Below are 20,072 nucleotides of genomic sequence, written 5' to 3'. Positions count from 1 at the left end.
GCTACCTGCTTAACCCTTCTTGCGCTGGAACCGAATTGTAAAGGCCTTTGCAAACAGTTTGGATCCAGATGAGACGCCACAGAACGTGGCGTCTCATCAGGATCCAAACTGTTTGCTATTCTGATAGTATTCTTTGGAAAAATATTCGAAGAAAGTGCTTATTTTAGAAACTTAGCAGACGACAATTTAGCAGACGACAAATTTCCCAGCATGCAAAGGGTTAAAGTAGAACGATTTGAGCGTCAAGATTTAAAAGAAATGCCTACGAAATTTAGTTTGATAGTTTTGTAGCTTATTTGCACACGGAAAAAAGGATAATTATGTTATGTTTAAAGTAATGTCCCTGGTTTACCCGACGTGCGAACCCAGTAATCTACTGTGGAGAATTTTGTTACACACGGAATAAAAGGATACTTATTTTTATGTTTATAAAAGTAACGTCTCTGGTTTACCCGAGGTGCATACCCGGTAATGTACTGTGGAGAATTTTTTTACACTCGGAATAAAAGGATAATAATTTTATGTCTAAGGCAATGTCCCTGGTTTACCCGAGGTGCAAACCGGGTAATCTACTCTAGACGGCATATCGCGCTAGTAATGTTTAAATGATAATGTACTGATAGGCCCGGCGGCCCACTGTGTTCAAACACATTTAAACAGTCGATAAGACCTAGGCAAATAACATTAACACCGTTATCAACGCGGCCTGTCGACCGAAATCGTAATTTAAACCCAGCGCTCGAAGTGTTATAGCAAAATTTGAAATCAATTATGAATTTGTGACAGGTCGACAATGTCATTTTCATGTCTCGTTTTTTTCTGTCAAGGGAGAAAACTCGGTCCAAATCTCCGGATAATAAATCTCCGGCATTATCCGGTCGATTTCATTCCAGCAATCAACGTCGTGCACCAGATGCCATAATCATAATGTATTATATTTTCTTCAGTTCGTAATATCATATGGGTGATTTTTTTAATCAAAATAATAAAAAGAAACGTGTATGTTTACGTTTTCGGGATGTTGTCTGTGTATATATGTTGTTGTAGACACGTTTTACTTATTTAGAAATTTTCCTTTTAACAAAAGCTAACGTTATTTTGGCTTATCTGTGGGTGTAAGTTTTGTTATCAGCAATCTAGTTACACACCATGCATTCCTATTGATTACAGTGGTGCATGGTGTTCTATTTTCAGCCGAATTCAGGATGCAATGGTTTAGATTTTTGCTGAGAAAAGTTAATTCTCGCTTTCCGTATCAAGTACATGTATGTTGAACGGTAAAACAAAAACTTTGATTGTTAAATATAATATGTTGGCCGGTCGGTCGTAGGTCGGTTTTAAACGCTGGCGCATTGCTATAATTGATGGTAAATTGTTTCTTACTGTGAGGTATGTAACGGTCGGACGGACGGTCATCGGAAGGTCACAGTCATCGGTAGGTCACGGTTAGTCGTTCGATCCAATTGGTCAGTCGTACGGTCGGACTCAAACGCACTCCCAGTTTGTTTGTTCTTTTTTAAACCAATTTTGGTAATTAATATTGGTATACATTTAATAAGTACTATTGTTTTATACATTTTTATATCAAAATTTGATTGCATATAATATCTCATTCAATCATAGCACTCTAAGAATAGTTAAAAAAAACATTCACCCAAGTAAGTGGATTTGACGTTTAACCCACAAACATTCTCAGAATCAGCTAATATTTCGTAAAATGATTCGTAAAATAAAGTTTACCCATCAAAAATCAGTGTTCCTTATAGCGATTGTCAAACTTTCAACGCTATGTGTGGTCTAGTAACATAGATTTAACAGAATACAAAATGCTCGTTTTTATTTTATATATTTTACGAAATATTCTACGTAATATTGGTTGATTTTGAGTATTTAGGTGGCTTTAACCGAAATCCTCCTAATTATATGAAATCTTGAGGCTTCCTCTCTGGTTTGTGTCAGTCATTAAGCTGGCATGTAGATTTTAATCTTTTCTCTAATTTCTACAGTTCAACAATTGCATGAAACATATCGCCGTTAACATCTTACAGCCTTCCCGGTAGCCCGTTGAGTCCCTGTAATCAGCAGCCGCTAAACTTCAGGTTACAACACACCTTGCTCTTTTTTGGGCCATTCTTTGACAATCCTTCGGTCTTTTTGTAAGCAATGTGACAGACAGGTTGGGTTTTAAAACGAATGAGCAAAAAAACTGACCGCGCTTGCCGATGGTCAAGCGTGATTATGTCCGCATTTAATGATGAATTTTAATATACGCGGTGTTGACCTTTCGAAAATCTGATAGTTGTATGCCGCGGTGACATGTTGGGGATTTTTTTTTTGTTATCCTTGCGTCTAGACGTAGAGAAAATCGTTGTTTACTCGTAGTCGGAACTGATGTAAATCTATAAGGTCATTCACTGTGGTCAGTTGATTAAAGGTCCGGCGCTGATGACGGGGTTTATCTGACCACTCGCTCCAATTACGATGGTCAGTTTTACGGTCACCGACGGTCATGACTCTTGAATGCTTCTCTAACAGATCGTTATCAAATTAACGACCCGACAATGTTCTCGATAAAACTTCGAGTGGACATCTGCTTACGTAGCAATTTGACAATATAAACGTCGCCATAAAACATATCGCCAAACAAGCTACAGCTTAAGTTGTACATTCCAAATGCCAAAACTTCATAACATGTTTAACAAATATTTACCCACACCCTACCCCTCCCCTACCTCTCCCTCTTTTTCTTCTTCCCTCCCTTTTGTTCTTCTACGCCTTGCCTCGCTTGCATAAAAACTTACTTTCTGAATGCCTTCATTCTTCCAACCCATTCCGTTCTTCCATCTCTTCGGTCTCTATTTTATCCCTTCCTTTAATTCGCTGCGTTCTTAACCCTTTCAGTGCTGGAACCGAATTTTGAAGGCCTTTGCCAACAGTTTGGATCCAGATGAGACGCCACAGAACGCTGCGTCTCATCAGGATCCAAACTGTTTGCTATTCTGATAGTGTTCTTTGAAAAAAATCGAAGAAAATGCTAATTTTAGAAATTCAGCAGAAGACATTTTAGCAGACGACAAATTTCCCAGCATGCAAAGGGTTAAGTTAAAGGCTAATCAGGGAAGGCCCTTTCCGTTTTTTGTCGTGTTTTTTTTTCGTTCTTTCATTTATCATTCACATTCACCATCGCAATTCTTCCATTTTGTAAATTACTCAATCGGTCATGCGTTTTTTCTTTCGCAGTATGTCCGATAATCCCAATATAAAACAAAGGGCGAGGCGCCTCGAGGTTTTAAGAACACAATACATCATTAATACAGAAAACTGTCGCCAACTGATCGAATGCAAAGACACGAAACTTATTCTGATGACAAAGGCAGTGATTATGCAACCCTTGCAGTCAAATGACTTCATTATTTTGTATCATTGTTGGCGATAGGATCTTTTAAAGGTATTCAGATTGTTTAATTACTCGCTTAATTAGTTTTGAATGGATTCCATACAGAGTGCATGTATAGCCAGTCGTGGTTTGATGAACCTTTATTGTAACTGGTTCTTGGTGCTTATTGAATGATTAAAACTTGTGTGCAGATTTTTAAGACATTGAATACTGCGGTAGCCGTATTTTTGCACCGATTTTTTTAAAATTTTGTTTGTACAACGTCAATTTTAATCGAAATGCGTGGGCATCGGTTGTCTTTGGCATGCACGTATATGCCGTTTTGATTGTTGTTGTATGTATTAAATTTATTTTCATTTTTGATTATGTCATTGTTTCGGAAATGAAATACATTTAACACAAGAACACATATGTACATACATTTCAATCTGTGTTACATGTTTGTAGTGTTATTGAACATTGTAACACATGTATTATTCAGATTTTACTACTTTGAAAGGTCTTTAACGCGGATCTTTTTCTAAGATTTTGTAAGTTTAAATGTGCGTAAATTGTTTGTTTTTGAACAGTATGTTTACAATGCGTCGAATCTAAGGTCCTTCTTGAACATAAAGTGTTATGTTGCACAATTTGCTTCTGAAGATTTTCACTAGGTACTGTAATAAGTTAAGTTGAAGTTATCTTGTCGATTTTGCCATTACTTATCGGCTTTGATTGTGAATGGGTATTTGTATACATCGGTAAGATACCACTAAATAGTGTGGTTCACTCGAAAGCTGACATTTTTTGTTATTTTTTATTATTCTTTCATAATAAAATTTGAGAATAACAGATTTGGAAACCGAGTTTTCGCAATCAAATTTAAATTCTGGTGAATATACTTATACTAACCTTGTGTCCTTTATAGAACCTTTAATTCGCGCTCGCGGTTGAAGAATTTATGCTGAATCAACTTGATTAAAGCCAAAGCCCTTCTACATGACACGTTAATAGGGGCGACTAATTTTCTCATTTATATACGCCGTGATCTGTTGTACAGTAAACCGTAGTTAGGTCAGACGATTGTACAGTAAACCGTAGTTAAGTCAGTCGATTGTAGCTTGCTAGTTAGGTCAGACGAGTGTAGCTTGCTAGTTAGGTCAGACGATTGTAGCTTGCAAAGCGTCTTTAAATTGACGATGATAATGATAACTATAATAATAATAATAATGATAATGATAATGATAATGATAATGATAATAAAAATAATGTTAATGATGATTATGATAATAATAATAATAAATAATAATAATAATAATAATAATAATAATAATAATAATGATGATAATGATACTGATAAAAAATAATGATAATGATAATAATAATAATAATAATAATAATAATAATAATAATAATAATAATAATAATAATAATAATAATAATAATATATATTATTATTATTATTATTATTATTTTATTATTATTATTGTAATAATAATATAATAATAAGATGAAGATGAAAACGTGTTATAATAAAAGTACATATTTATAATAAAAAGATATATAAAATAAAATAATAAGGCTTTATGACAGAATATGTTAATGTGCATTTTCAAGTCAATTTTGAAATATGGAGTACAATTTATCGAGATGATAAAATGTTATCAAAATTCTTTCCGTTGTATTATGGTTACATTCTCTAAAGTATTGCACGTAAATGCAATAGACAACATTACTAACTTAGTTTTTTCTTTACGCGCATAATATAAATCAGATTAAACTAATTTATATTTGCCCAAAAAACAATCAGCGTAGGGTTTCAGATAAACATATTCCACACAAATTTCCAGGGTCGTACAGTAGTTACAGTTAATCAGCGTGAGTTATATTCTATACCGTAAACCATTCTCACATTTGACACTGTCCAGAGCGTGTCGATATTGCTACGACACGGTGCCGCTAAAAGGTTTTCCCCGACGGAGGGCCGATACAATGCGAGTGGGAAGAAATAAAGAAGTCAGATTTTACTGGCTACATCATCTTTCAACATAAACCTGCCATGTCTGTTTCAATTAGAACTCCGTATGCAGTCTCTCCGCTACCGAACGTAAGCTCCAGTAAACTTGGAACGAAAATGTGTCATCGGCGTTTGTCCAACTACGACTGATAGCCGAGTATGGCCTTTAATCGAATATATATATATTATACTATGAAGCGAGAAAAAAAAGGAACACAAATTAACTCATTTTGAGTCGTTCAGTGCTTGGCTTAAATGAAGCCATTTTGATTTAATAATAGATTTCTATTTCACTTTTAATTACATCCATTAATTAAAAAAATAATCATCAGGTTTACCTTTGAAGTTTGGTGATTTACGCTAACCTTGTAATTGTATACATTAATTACATATAACTCACGCTCTTGTATGTACTCGCGTGGTACTTTGCGATTCAGGTTACAAGGTTTTGCGAAACTGATACCTTGTTATTAAATGTGTTTTATGGTCCGCGCTCTCGGTGAATGAAATGCAGTTTTACTTGGATAGCATCATATTGTTCCGTTTTGATACTTGAGTTGGTGTACAAATAAAATAATACAATAATCCCCTTTTAAGTGTTTATCGTATGTGCATTACTTTATCATCATTAACAACAAAAAATCATCATCATAATCATTATCAACATCAATAGCATCATCATAACCATTAACAACATCAGAATATCATCATAATCATTTACAACATCAATAGCATCATCATAATCATTAACAACATCAATAGCATCATCATAACCATTAACAACATCTATACCATCATCATAACCATTAACAACATCAATAGCATCATCATAATCATTAACAACATCAATACCATCATCATAATCATTAACAACATCAATAGCATCATCATAACCATTAACAACATCAATAGCATCATCATAATCATTAACAACATCAATACCATCATCATAATCATTAACAACATCAATAGCATCATCATAATCATTAACAACATCAATAGCATCATCATAATTCTGCGACATCTTAGTCGGTATCATCATCATCATCATCATCATAATCATCGGCCATTGTTGCTGTTTGTGCTACTGCTGCCAATCGTGTTTATTAAGCCATGTTACAGTTTGCGAATTGTGTTGCTGCGGTTGACGTCCAAATGTTTCTAGTCTCATACTGAAGTGATTTCAAATATATATGAGCCGCGCTCTGTGAAAAGGGGCTTTAATGCCGTGCTTTGTGAAAGGGGGGGGGGGGGGGGGGGTAAATCCACCTGCGTAAAGTGTCGTCTCAGATTAGCCTGTGCAGTTCACACAGGCTTATCAGGGACGACACTTTCCGCCTTAACTTGATTTTTGCTAAGAAGAGACTTTCCGCAAACGAAAAATACCATAAAAGCGGAAAGTTTCGTCCCTGATTAACCTGTGCGGATTGCACAGGCTAATCTGAGACGACACTTTACGCACATGCATTAAACCCCATTTTCACAGAGCACGACGCATATTACGATAGCTTTCACGTATGTGTACCCCAATTATGTACATAATCTACACATGAAAATTCTTCTCAGTCTTTTCGTCTTCATCAAAACATAGTGATGCTAGTTTGCCATTGAACAGAAAAAAACGCGTTTTTTTTATTTAATAATATTTACAATCAATTTCACGAATCTTAGAAGTGCATTAATTGTCGATTAAAAACTCATTTCGTTACAAGACGATGAACAATGTGATTAGAGGCTTCCTCGACTCGCCATGCCTTTGATCAGCGGAGTTTGAACGATTGAAACTGTTTTATTATCTTTCGTATTTTTTAAGGAAAACAAACATGTCTAGCCTGGTGTTAAGAAAAATATTTTGAAACTAAGCACTCTAAAGAAAAATGCGTAGGTTAAGCTTGTGAGAAACAATCGAACACCATCACTATTTTTAGTAATGAGTAACAATGATGCACCTAAGGGAGGCTAATACGTTACTCTCTGGTTAATACATTGGAAGAGTTGTATTTCTTGGATTTGGAGCAAACAATTAAACATCGTATAGTAAGTTCAGTACCAAACTTAACTATAATATTTGTATTGTCTAATAACTAACATTATCATAAACATAATAATCATCATAATCTTCTTCGTTTTCTTCTTGTTCGTCTTGTTCGTCTTCGTCGTATTCTTCTTCGTCTTCATCGCGGTCATAATCAATGTGATCTTTATTTTCCTCGTCGTTATTACCGTATTCGCAAACAGATCTATCTACGTTTAACTCAAACAACACTACAACCAAACGAGAAAAAACCTAAACCATCTTGTCAACCAATCCTCAATCTCAAACATATTTTATTTCCAAAAGCAAGTTATAGCACTATTGCAAATGTTTACCATTGGCCCATACATACATAATTTTTAAAAGACCTAAATTTGTACCAAATTGTCAAGGCTCTTTCTCTTAGGATAATATTAACTATTAACATATTATAATGGTGACAGACATACAAAAATGGAGATAATAATTACATTGATTACATTAGACAAAATATGATAACAGCAATAATAATAATAACAATAATAATAAAAAAATTAAAAATAATAATAATAATTAGAATAATAAGAATAATAATAATAATAATAATAATAATAATAATAATAATAATAATAATAATAATAATAATAATAATAACAACAACACCAACACCACCACCACCACCACCAACAACAACAACAATAATAATAAAAATAAATAAATAATAATAATAATAATAATAATAATAATAATAACTATTATTATTATTATTAATATTATTATTATTATTATTATTATTAATATTTTATTATTATTATATCTATTCACAGGCAAGATCATGTGCGCCTGCACGACGCTGGACTGCTACGCGGAAAAACGCCGCGTCTGCGAGGCGGAGTACTTCTGCTACGTGGAGAACCTGCACGCGGTGGTCACGCGCGGCTGCATCAACGACAAGGACCCGCTGCTATGCGAGAACCGGCGCCCGACGAAGATCGGTAAACTTGACTACCCGCTTCTGCACTGCTGCAACGACGACGACTACTGCAACCGCGACGTGGTGCCCGTGCGACCGACTGATGATCCTCGTGAGTTTCGTTTAGTTTAATGATTTAATTATGTTGCAGAAAAATACGCGTTCTTTTTAGCCACCCCCCCCCCTTCCGCGATTCGAAGAAGGCGGAATATATAGCAGTCCCACACCTTATAGGTTAAGGTCACACTTGCAGGTGAAAAGTCGAATTCGGCAATAAAAAAGCTTGCACATTCCTGTCTCATCCGTAACGTGGGTATATATTAATGGATTTCAAAACAACTTGGCACAAATGTTAACCATCATGAGACGACGTTTGTTTCGCGTGTAACATCGTGTCTTGTCTCCGTATCACAAAGGTCAAGGTCGCACTTGAAGGTCATAGGTCAAATTTGGCCATTAAACAGCTTTCTCGGACTTCAACTTTGTTATTCATCATGAGATTATGAAAAAGGTTACTTCAAATGACCACCACGACATTCTGAGTTAAAGGGGCTTTTTCACGTTTTGGTAAATTGACAAAATTAAAAAAGGTTGTTTCAGATTCGCAAATTTTCGTTTTAGTTATGATATTTTTGAGGAAACAGTAATACTGAACATTTACCATGCTACAAAATAGCCATTATATGCATCTTTTTACGATTTGAAAACCTGAAAATTATAAAGCGTTGCAACGCGAAACGATTGAATAATTTGGAAAGTTCTGTTGTTGTCGTTATACAAGTATTTTGTGAAACTACGAGGATTGCTTGTTTAAAGTAAAAATTACATCATTCATAGTGTGAGATCGGATGGCCGAGCGGTCTAAGACTTTTACTCAAGACCTCCAGGCGTCAGTGGTTCGAGCCCAGTCGAGGGTTACTTTTTTTTTAAGTGTATTCTTTTACTGGAGCCTTTTAGATCCATTGTTTACATTTATCAATATAAAGCATTTAATGACAAACTTCAATACATGCCAAAATCTGTGAAAAGGCCCCTTTAACATCTGTTCCGAAATGCATATGTGCACATAATTATGCATTTTCTTATGTTTACAAATTGAAGAATTCGGTCAAATCATGTATGAACAAAGGTGGAACATTGTAACATATGGTTTGACTTCATTTCTGCCACGCGTAACTTAGCTATTACGTTGTTTTCTTTCCTTTCAGCGATAACGCCCGTTGTGCACGTTACGTCATCAAAAGACGATGACGCCAATAATCCGTACGTCAGATACGAATACGAGGACAGCGAGAAGGCCAAGACGCCGTGCCCGAGCAGTTCCGACTCGAAAATGAACCCAATCTACATCGCCGTACCCATCGCCGGCCTCTGCGTACTGCTGGCGTTAATCATATTCGCCATGTACCTGTTGCGGCGTAGAAACGACATGTACACGCAGTACGACGCCTTTAGATATCAGGAACATTTGGCCAAAATGGCGGCGAAGCAAAACGCGGGGAAAAATACTCAATCTTGTGAGGTATCAAACCGTTGTACGGACAGCGAACGCTCCTCTCAAGGGAGTGAAACTAAGTTTTTCTTGAACGCTTGAGATTCGGGCTTAGTTCTAGTTTGGTTTTTAAATTCATAAATGCTCACGAGAGGCGTTATTCGTCGTGCTGTGTCACGAATGAACTCTGTTGGTGGTGGTGGTGGAAAATTTAAAAATGACGTTTCGTGACGTCATACCTACGTTGTGACGTCATGGCGTCATTTGTTTATGCAGCGGTGGTGGGATAGATTATTCATTGCCATTTCACAAATTACATGACAATGGTACGGGACAGAACCATGCGGTAGTTGCAATGACGTAGTGCATAGAACGGGGTTAGGAACGAACGACAGGACGTCTAACGCGTATAAACGCCGCGCAACAGAAAACGTCAAAAGTAATGCTTCGGCGTCCATCTAGGAAGCATGTTGAGGCACGTACTGTATGTGTAAGGGAACTGTGCCTATTCACGCGTTTGTGCTATTTGAGCAGAACTGGACTTTGTGATACATGGAAGAGTGCATAGTTATGAGGGACATAAACAAATGTCTCTAAAAATCATTACGGAAAAAACGGATTAATCTCAAATAGTAAATGCTGCGCAAGAATGCATACACATTTGCAAATTTTGCTGTTAATGTACCTTTATATTATATTTGGGGATTGCTCTGTGAAAAGGGGGTTTAATGCATTCCCGCTTTAATGGTATGTTTAAAGAAAGTCGGTTCTAAGCAAAAATCCAGTTTTGGCGGAAAGTGTCGTCCCTGATAAGCACAGGCTAATCAGGGACAACACTTCACGCAATGCATTAAACCCCCTTTTCACATAGCACGGCCCATTTGTATAAAATTCCGCCTTATTGTGATGATGAACATTTTAGTTATTGGAAAAACAAGCTTCATTTGTGTAAGCCTTGTAGTTTACGGTTCTTAAAACAGTGTTATTCGGTTAAATGTATGAACTGGTCACTTTTTGTTTATACGGCGACATTCAAAATCGACCAATGAAACTTGTTTGGTTTAATGTCATCAACGTAAATGCTACAGTGCACAGGGTCGTTTTGCTAAGATTAATATTATACGGGACAATTTTTTAAAGATATTTAAATATTCAGAATATAAATATGTATATCTTTTACTTCGGAGCAAGAGCTTTCAATAAAAGACTTGCGGATGGAAACAACAATTTGTCTTCCGATAATGTTTCTAGAGTGTGTCTTTTCCTACATTGATCTTATCGTATGATCGCAACGTCCGCGCAGAGATTTGACGGGAACCAGCATAGCTGAATCAAATCCCTGCCTTCATAACCAACCACATGATGATAGCCTAGCCACGTAGAACAAGAATTTTACCGTTGTTATTTTTACTTTTTTTTTAAATTCAGGTACATGTTATTATTTTTCTTATAACAAACCTAAACTTATGCACTATTTTCAAATTGTAAAATAAAATGATACTATTGTTCATAATATAATACTTAAACCAATAAAATAAAATCCTACCAAATCTGGTAGGATTGTCTTGAGATGGCAGAGATTGTATGTTAGAGCAAGGAACGACGACTCTGCGTGAAGATTGGTATGATCGCTGAAAAAGCGGGTACCAAGGTGCTCCTGGGCCCGTATTAACCAAACTGTTCTTAGATTTAAGTCTAAGAATAAAGAATAATTATATTATGCTTTACATTGATATATTTAATAATTGCTTGAATTGTTAGTAAAACTTGTTATTAAACACATCTATCTTTATCATTCTTCATGTTGAACATTTTGTCAATGACATAATTACCAGTGGATGCATGTATATATTCAAACACTGAATGCATTTATTTGGTTCCAGGTCTGGTCTTTATTCTTAAGTCTAAGCATGGGTTGGTGAATACGGCTGGTAGTTTCAAAATTTCACGCTGACACTGTTTGATTGGTCGATTTTGTTTTACATAAGTTGAATCATGCACGACGTATTAACGTTTGGTGTTTATAAAGAAACGACATATTTCTCTAAAAGTTGAATTTAAAAACTATATATTATAGAATATGTCCAAACGTATTTCTCCTTCGCCTGTTTGTAATTGTTTTGATATTTATTTCGCGTTTTTAGTAAAATTGTATCAGGGTAATAGATGTCTTGTTTTTGTAAAACAAATATACTGATGGTATTTTGTATTTGCACGTGTAATGAACTGATCAAGAGTCTGAATATGGTTAATTCTCGCAGGTTATTATATATTCATATAAAAGATTATATGTGTATGGTCAATTCTCGCAGGTTATATAAATTCATAATAAAGATAATATGTGAAACATGTTATTTTTACACATTCAAAAGCCGTGAATGCTTTTTTAACAGTTTCAGTGCTGGAACCGACTTTTGAAGGCTTTTGCAAACAGTTTGGATTCAGATGAGACGCCACAGAACGTGGCGTCTCATCAGGATCCAAACTGTTTGCTATTCTGATAGTATTCTTTGAAAAAAATCGAAGAAAATCTTAATTTTAGAAATTCAGCAAACGACATTTTAGCAGACGACAAATTACCCAGCATGCAAAGGGTTAATATCTCATCGGTTATGAATTGGACGTCTTTGAGGATAGATTCTATTACACACATGTATACACTCAGGGAATGCAATATTTGTTGTAAATACCATACGTCTCATCTTTTATAAACATGCACTTGTATAATTGTATGATATACGATTGAAAGCATTATGACTTTGATTGATTTTTTGTTTAATGTTTATGTATATTTCTTATATCATAATTAGTTCTGTCTTTAAAAAAAATGCGTTTTTTCTTCTCATTTTAGCTCACCTTAGCACAACCTGCTCATGGTGAGCTTTTGTTATCGCCTTTTGTCCGTCGTCTGTCGTGCGTCGTCAAATTTTTCCTTGTAAACGCTATAGAGGCCATTGAAAGATCGTGTTAAATCTTAAGAAGTCACATTTGTTGTCCAATGTTCATGAAACTTGGTCAGAATATTTGTTCTAATATTATCTTGGATGACTTGGAAAATGGCTCTGATCTGTTGAAAAACATGGCCGCAAGGGGGCAAGGCATTTTTTCGCTTACATGGTTATAGGTTATAGTAAACCTTGTTAACTCTTTAGAAGTCACATGTATGGTCCAATCTGTATAAAACTTTGTCAGAACATTTGTTCCATTGAATGATAGCTCGGCTCAGTTCAACAATGGTTATGGTTTGTAAAAAATAGGGCCGCCAGGGGGGGGGGGGCATTTTTCCTTATATGGCTATAGTAAAAATCTTGTTAGCACTGCAGAAGTCACATTTTAGTCCACTCTTAATGAAAGTTGGTCAAAACATTTGTTCTAATGATATCTGTGATGAGTTCGAAAATGGTTCCGGTGGGTTGAAAAACATGACCGTCAGTGGGCGTGGCATTTTTTCCTTATATGGCTATAGTAAACCCTTGTTAATTCTCTTGAAGTCACCTTGATTTTGACGTAAGGATACATGGTCCAATCTTTATAAAACTTGGTCAGAACAATTGTTCTAATGATAGCTCAGCTAAGCAATGAAAATGTCAATGGTTCGTCGAAAAATATGTCCTCCAAGGGGCGGGAACTTGGTCTGTATATGGCTGTAGTTAAACCTTGTTAACAAAAAAAAAGTAGTCACAGTTTTAGTCAAATGTTCATGAAACTTGGTAAGAACATTTGTACTAATGCTATCTGGGCGGAAATGGTTCCCGTCTGTTGAAAAACATGGCCGCCTGGGGGCTGGCCATTTTTCTTATATGGCTGTAGTAAAACTTTGTTAACTCTCTTCTTGATATTTTGGCAAAGTTTGAAAATAGTTTCAGAAACATCTAAAAAGTTGCTGATAGCAGTTCATTCCTTGAAGTCCCAGGTGAGCGACCGTGGGCCCCTGGCCCTCTTGTTTGTATTTCAATTTCAGTCGCTTATTCTTTGTGGCGGTTATGGTTGATGTATTGCACAGTGTAATCTTGTTTGATGGACTGGACGAAATGAAGATGTGTCAAAATAAATAAATAAAAATAATGCGTTTGTTCTGTTTTGATTCTAAGTGGTCGGACGAATGGAAGACGCAGCGCAAATTAAACGTAAAGTCCTTCTAACACGTTCGATTGGTGTTCTGAACTCGTTAACAAATAATAAATTTATAAAGGACGTACAGAGGAGAAAAAGTACTCGTGCGAACACAATAGAAAAATGTAATGACACGTCTACATTACTTGGAATTAACCCTATACGGATTGCATCACGGCAAAGGTAGACAACCTGTACAAAATAGCGAGCTCCGAATACTTTGGACGCGAATTTCTTTAACAGTAAGCATGATATAGAATATTTGATTGCTAAATATATTTCAAACACATTCATTCTACACATCCTCAAAGAAAAATGGATTTAACGGCTCTGAAAAAACGTCGAATTGTGTCTCAAAATTGCTGCATCACACGATTCAATAAGCCATTTAACAACAAAGATTTGTCTTTTCCTGTTTTTACAGATTTTTCGGGTCTATTTTCACACGTTCTCGCGACTTGGCGATTTTTCGATTCTTGTTTTCCCATTTAAAGCTATGCTAAAATCTCATGAATCCTTTGTGCGTGTGTATTTAAACCAGCTTCAGTTACAAAATGGGCTCTCAACGAGTTAACGAGAAAACACATTTTGAACGAAAACTAACGCACTTCATTCTCTTAGAAAAAGCTTATTAACCTTTTGAGCATTTGTAAATGAGATAGATGAATATTTAACGTGTTAATTTTCTCATCACTTTCTGCTCATCCTATTTGATTTTGACGTAAGGATACAATTTTATCGAGCTCCGTATTTTGTTATATTTCTTCGTCCCACAGTATGAATATTTCAGCTATACAGCTAAAAAATAGTACGTTAATCAAGCATATTAAATTCTAATAGTCCCCAACATTTGACGTGTCTACGTTAAGCCGTTAAGCCACAAGGAGCTCTAAAAGCTAACTTCCGGTGCTTCGAATTTGAAATTACGCAGGAATGACCAAGGAAGAAAACTGCAATACCTCATTTTCGTAAGTAATGCAAAGGGAAACAACTGCGTAACTTGAATAATTATTAAAACTCGATTTTGGAACTTTCGATTTTCCGCGTAAATTACAATGTTTTCTATTATTTTATAATTAATCATCTAAAACTGATACCTATTGATCATAAGAATAGTAATCAAGCTAAAATAAACATAACATATTCGATGCATCAAGGCAAAATAACAATTAAACGCAACTTACACCGCGCTTCTGAAAAAAAAGAAAAAAAAGATTGAAATATGAAATTTTACTAAATGAAGGTAACATAATATAGGTCGCCGTGGCGTAATGGATACGTCGTCCGCCCTTGCGACCGGGAGGTCACGGGTTTGATCCCCAATGTGGGAACGTTCTTTAGATCTTCCTCAAAGACACCAAGTAAACGCCCAGGAAACGGACTCGAGAGCGTTTCAATAAGCCTGAGGCTTTCGATGCAATCGAGCTAAAATAAATAGGTTTAAACTAAAGTAACATACATATGCTTAATCAGACGCGGATTTATTGTTGATCGTTTATTTTCTTACTACACGATATTCTTCAATGTAGTTATTCGTAAAACATTAAATATTTTTATAATTAAACAAATTTGGAACATACAACGCGAATTTTGATACATAAATTCGTACACACATATGCATGCGGTTTAAATGTGTGGTATTCAAATCCAAGAAATGGTCTTATGTGTTGCTTAAATAAACGTTAAATTGAAATATTTCTACTTAATTACTATTTTAATTATGATATTTATTGTTGTTAATATTGAAGGTTTTCTCAATAAATCTGTGTAAAGTGTGAGGTTTGGAGCTCCTTAAAGCCAATACTTTGTAATGACCGTTTCAATCATGTGGCCAAGTTTGATACATCTTGTGTGATTGTAGCGTAGTTCCGGTTGTTGTACCTCTTGCTGTAGTGCGGTGTCATACTCTGGAGAGCAGTTCATAATTGACAACGTGCCATACTATGGTTCGTCTTCTGCTGGTGGATCTGATGCTTCATTTTATTTACATTCATTTGGACTTAATGAAATTATTTGAAACCCGACTTAATTGTTCGAGAGCCTGCTTAAAAAAAAGAAACACTGTTTGAGGATTATGCTTCTCCATAAAAACATTTTCACCAATCGTTGATAATGTGTGAGACTGAAAGAATGGCGTGCATTTTCACAAATGATATTCTGTATGATATCTGTACGAAAAAGAACTGTGTGACATGAACGAAAATATTTAAAATCGGCTTAGCATAGGTGAAATTCCATTCGGGGACATGGATATTTATAATCGAACAAGCTGATTGATTTGCATGGACCGCAGCTACCTTCAATGGGGTCTCTCTTTTTCTAAGCGTCATTATGCAAGGACCCAAGATGAGCTCCAGTACCCCCGCATACTTAAATTGAGACACGTGAAATGGCGAGATTCATTAATAAAAAGAGTCGCGCTCTGAGAAAACTGGGCATAATGCATTTGCGTAAAGTGTCGTCCCAGATTTGCCTGTGCAGTCCGCATAGGCTAATCAGGGACGACACTTTCCGCTTTTATGACAGTTTTCGTTGAAATGAAGTCTCTTCTTAGCAAAAATCCAGTTTAGGCGGAAAGTGTCGTCCCTGATTAGCCTGTGCGGACTGCACAGGCTAATCTGGGACGACACTTTACGCTCATGCATTATGCCCTGTTTTCTCAGAACGCGACTCAAATGTCTATAAGGTCAGAGACCTCTGCCCCTCCAAAACGTTTAACACGTGTTATTTCAGTGATACAAACAAAACAGATGTTCTAATTTTGTCCATTTATTTAGCACACGAAACGACATCACTTTTTGAAATGGCATTTGTTCATGTATCTTCCATATCATCACCCCACGGCTTTGCACACCCCTAGAAAGGCAAAGAAACAAACATACATTTAATAAGGGCAATTGTATTTTACACACAATTTTGTTTTTGCGGACAATGCAATTTATTCTTTTGATATAACTAATCATACATGTACGTTTGATATTTACCAACGTTTAGACTACTACACTCTTCTAAAAAGATTTAATTAATTCTTCGATATGGAGCATACATTAAATTGTGTACACAGTATAAATGAATGTCAATCGTTTTCAGTCTGACGAATATTTTGATAAAATCAAGTAAGAATTTTATCGTGGGCAAACATGTTATTCCTAGAACATTAAGCCGAGCGATTTTGCTTTGTAATGACCACCATCGAGCGTCCATCAGACATTGCCATCAAGACGTACGTACTCCGCCATTATCGATATGGGCATACGTATAACCAGTAAAACATATACGGGCCGTGCTCTGTGAAAATGGTTTTTAATGCATGTGCGTAAAGTGCCATCCCAGATAAGCCAGAGACGTCCGCACAGGCTAATCGGAGACGACACTTTCCGCCTTAACTTGATTTCTGCTAAGAACATACTTTCTATAAACGAAATATATCATAAAAGCGTAAAGTGCCGTCCCTGTTTAGACTTCACAGGCTTATCTGGGACGACAATTTACGCACATGCATTGAACCCCTTTTTCACAGAGCACGGCCCATAGATATACATGCAGATTATTCTGCAAACGCTTACCTGGGCCATCTACGCGAGGCGGAAGCCGTCCACTTTTCGAGCAAAAAGCGCCTTTGAGACATGGACATGCAAAGGAGTACCGAGTAATCAGTATTTGTGGCGCAAACGACACATAGCATGCTGGAAAAATGACAATTGAAACAACATACGTACGACATTAAGCACACCGTACAAATGTATCATTCTGAGACAATTTTCGTATATTAATTTGATTGGAAAATATAGATCGCCCAAAGTCGGTCGGTCGGTTATAATTTGATTGAACATAATTGATCGACCTCAGTTGATCGGTGGGTCGTAATTCAGTTGACCATTCTAGATCGACCTCAGTCGGTCGGTCGGACGTTATTTAATTGAACAAAATTGATCAACCTCAGTCGGTCGGTCGGTCGGTCAGAATTTGATTGAACATAATAGCTCGACCTCAGTCGGTCGGTTGGGCAGAATTTGATTAAATAAACATGCTAGATAGACCTCAGTCGGTCGGTCGTGGTTTTATTGAACATAACTCAGTCGGCCGGTTGGTCAGAATTTCATTAAACATGCTAGATAGAAGTCAGTCGGTCGGTCGGTCGTGATTTAATTGAACATAATAGATCAAGCTCAGTCGGTTGGTCGGTAATAATTTGATTAAAGATAATAGATCGATCTCAGTCGACCATACTTTGATTGAAAATGCTAGATCGACCTCAGTCGGTCGTTATTTAATTGGACATAATAGATCGACCTCAGTAGGTCGGTCGGTCGATCATAATTTGATTAAACATAATAGATCGACCTCAGTAGGTTGGTTTGTAATAATTTGATTGAACATAATAACTAATGATCTCAGTCGGTTGGTCTGTCGGTCATAATATTATTGAACCTAATAAATCAATCTCAGTCGGTCGCTTGATCGGTCATAATGTGATTGAAAATAATAGGTTGATCTCAGTCGGTTTTTCGGTCATAATATTTTATAACATAATAGTTTGATCTCAGTTGGCAGGTAGGTCGGTCGATCGAGCAAAATCAGCCAGCCAGTCGGTCGGTCGATGTATACATCAATCAATTGTTTAATAAATCAATCAATCAATCGAGGAAATCAATCAATCTGTAAAACTATGAATGCTTACCGGCGCCTGGCCCTCCCAATGGCTCACATTTCCCTTCCACAAATCTTTTGAGGTCTGGGGACAGATCGACTACGGAATACCGGTTGAAGCTTACACAGCACTCGTTGGCCTTGCAATCTTCCGACGTGTTGCAATATCCGGCCAACGCTCCATGTCCTGGTGCCGGAACCGCCTAAGGTGTTTAAACACAGGCAATATATATAAATCTGTTGTTTGTCTGTCCGGTAAGTGCTGTAACAAACTCGGTTCTTCACATTATGCGGCCTCCCGCCCTTAAGGACCTCATAAACTTCGAAATACACACACACACGCACGCACGCACACACACACGCACGCACACGTACACGCCCACACGCACGCACGCACGCACGCACACACACACGCACGCACGCGCGCGCGCAAACACGCGCACACACAAACACGCACACACACATACACGCACACACATGATGAATGGGACAACATTTTTGTATTCATATAATAGACACAATGGTGTTGTAAAACTAATTTATTCACTAAAACAAAAAGACATGTACCATAACATAAAACATGAACAAATACAAACTTAACTTAAACAAAAGAATAGCGGCATCAACACTCTACTACGTCAATTAATGTTATCTCCAGTCAACAAATACTTGAACATGCCACAGAAACCAAGAGCAAAACAGTTATTGATAGTCGATGTCAAAGAAAATAAATTAAACTCACCAATGCACCGGCAAGTAGAACTAACAGGATCGACAGAGGTGTAAAGATCATTCCGGTTTTATGTTAAGAATGAGCAGAGCGGTTGATAATTTCTTCTTTATATACACGTATAACTTATTTACATCCGGTTAAAATAATATTGTTGACATGTGTTGGTACGTATTTACAAGGTTGTCGTGCAAAGCAGATGGTTCATTAATTGAGCAAAAAGACGTCAATCGCATTTAGATTACCAATAAAAACTACTACGGGAGATATAGCCTATTAAAGGGACATTTTAACGTTTTAGTAAATTGACAAAATAAAATCGTTGCAGTTATGATATTTGTGAGGAGACAGTAATACTGAACATTTACCATGCTCTTAAATATCCATTATGCATCTTTTGACGATTTAAAAAACTGAAAATCATACAGCGTTGCAACAAGAAACGATTGAATAATTTGGAGAGTTCTGTTGTTGTCGTTATATTTTGTTATACTACGAGGATTGCTTACATACATTATGAAATACATCACTCATGGTATGAGCACGAATGGCCGAGTGGCCTAAGCGTTAGACTTTTGCTCCAGGGGTCAGTGGTTCGAGACCAGTTGAGGGTTACTTTGTTTCTTTCTTTAATTGTATTTTTGTTTTTTACTGAAGCTTTTTAGATCCAATCTTAACATTTATCAATATAAAACATTTAATAACAA

General features: G+C 36.3%; 2 protein-coding genes across 2 annotated transcripts in view; one reads left to right on the top strand and one right to left on the bottom strand.

The window, feature by feature from the left end:
• Nucleotides 1-13,937, top strand: part of LOC127854445 (uncharacterized) — a 36,260-nt gene extending 22,323 nt beyond the window's left edge. Inside the window, exons 2-3 of the mRNA XM_052389488.1 lie at nucleotides 8,235-8,492; nucleotides 9,589-13,937. Coding sequence (XP_052245448.1) covers nucleotides 8,235-8,492; nucleotides 9,589-9,974 — 644 coding nt within the window. The 3' untranslated portion in view covers nucleotides 9,975-13,937. The remainder of the gene's footprint in view (nucleotides 1-8,234; nucleotides 8,493-9,588) is intronic.
• A 2,801-nt stretch (nucleotides 13,938-16,738) lies between these two features.
• Nucleotides 16,739-19,554, bottom strand: LOC127854446 (uncharacterized). The gene is made up of 4 exons (XM_052389490.1): nucleotides 19,378-19,554; nucleotides 18,667-18,838; nucleotides 17,552-17,671; nucleotides 16,739-16,841 (listed from the first exon to the last, which is right to left on the bottom strand). Exons 1-4 carry the CDS (start codon nucleotides 19,426-19,428, stop codon nucleotides 16,819-16,821), a joined length of 366 nt encoding a protein of 121 aa, XP_052245450.1. The 5' UTR covers nucleotides 19,429-19,554; the 3' UTR covers nucleotides 16,739-16,818.
• Nucleotides 19,555-20,072: the final 518 nt, after the last annotated feature.

This window comes from Dreissena polymorpha, chromosome 13, assembly GCF_020536995.1.
Source record: "Dreissena polymorpha isolate Duluth1 chromosome 13, UMN_Dpol_1.0, whole genome shotgun sequence".
In the NCBI taxonomy this organism is placed as follows: domain Eukaryota; kingdom Metazoa; phylum Mollusca; class Bivalvia; order Myida; family Dreissenidae; genus Dreissena; species Dreissena polymorpha.
This window is presented reverse-complemented; position numbering and strand designations above follow the sequence as displayed.

Bases quoted from the DNA above. Each gene is read 5' to 3' on its own strand.
- LOC127854446 (XM_052389490.1), bottom strand. From the start codon at position 19,428: ATGATCTTTACACCTCTGTCGATCCTGTTAGTTCTACTTGCCGGTGCA. The intron at 17,672-18,666 runs GTAAGCATTCAT...TCATTTTTCCAG, and splicing joins ATTGGGAGGGCCAGGCGCCG to CATGCTATGTGTCGTTTGCG. The intron at 16,842-17,551 runs GTAAGCGTTTGC...TTGCCTTTCTAG, and splicing joins GCCTCGCGTAGATGGCCCAG to GGGTGTGCAAAGCCGTGGGG.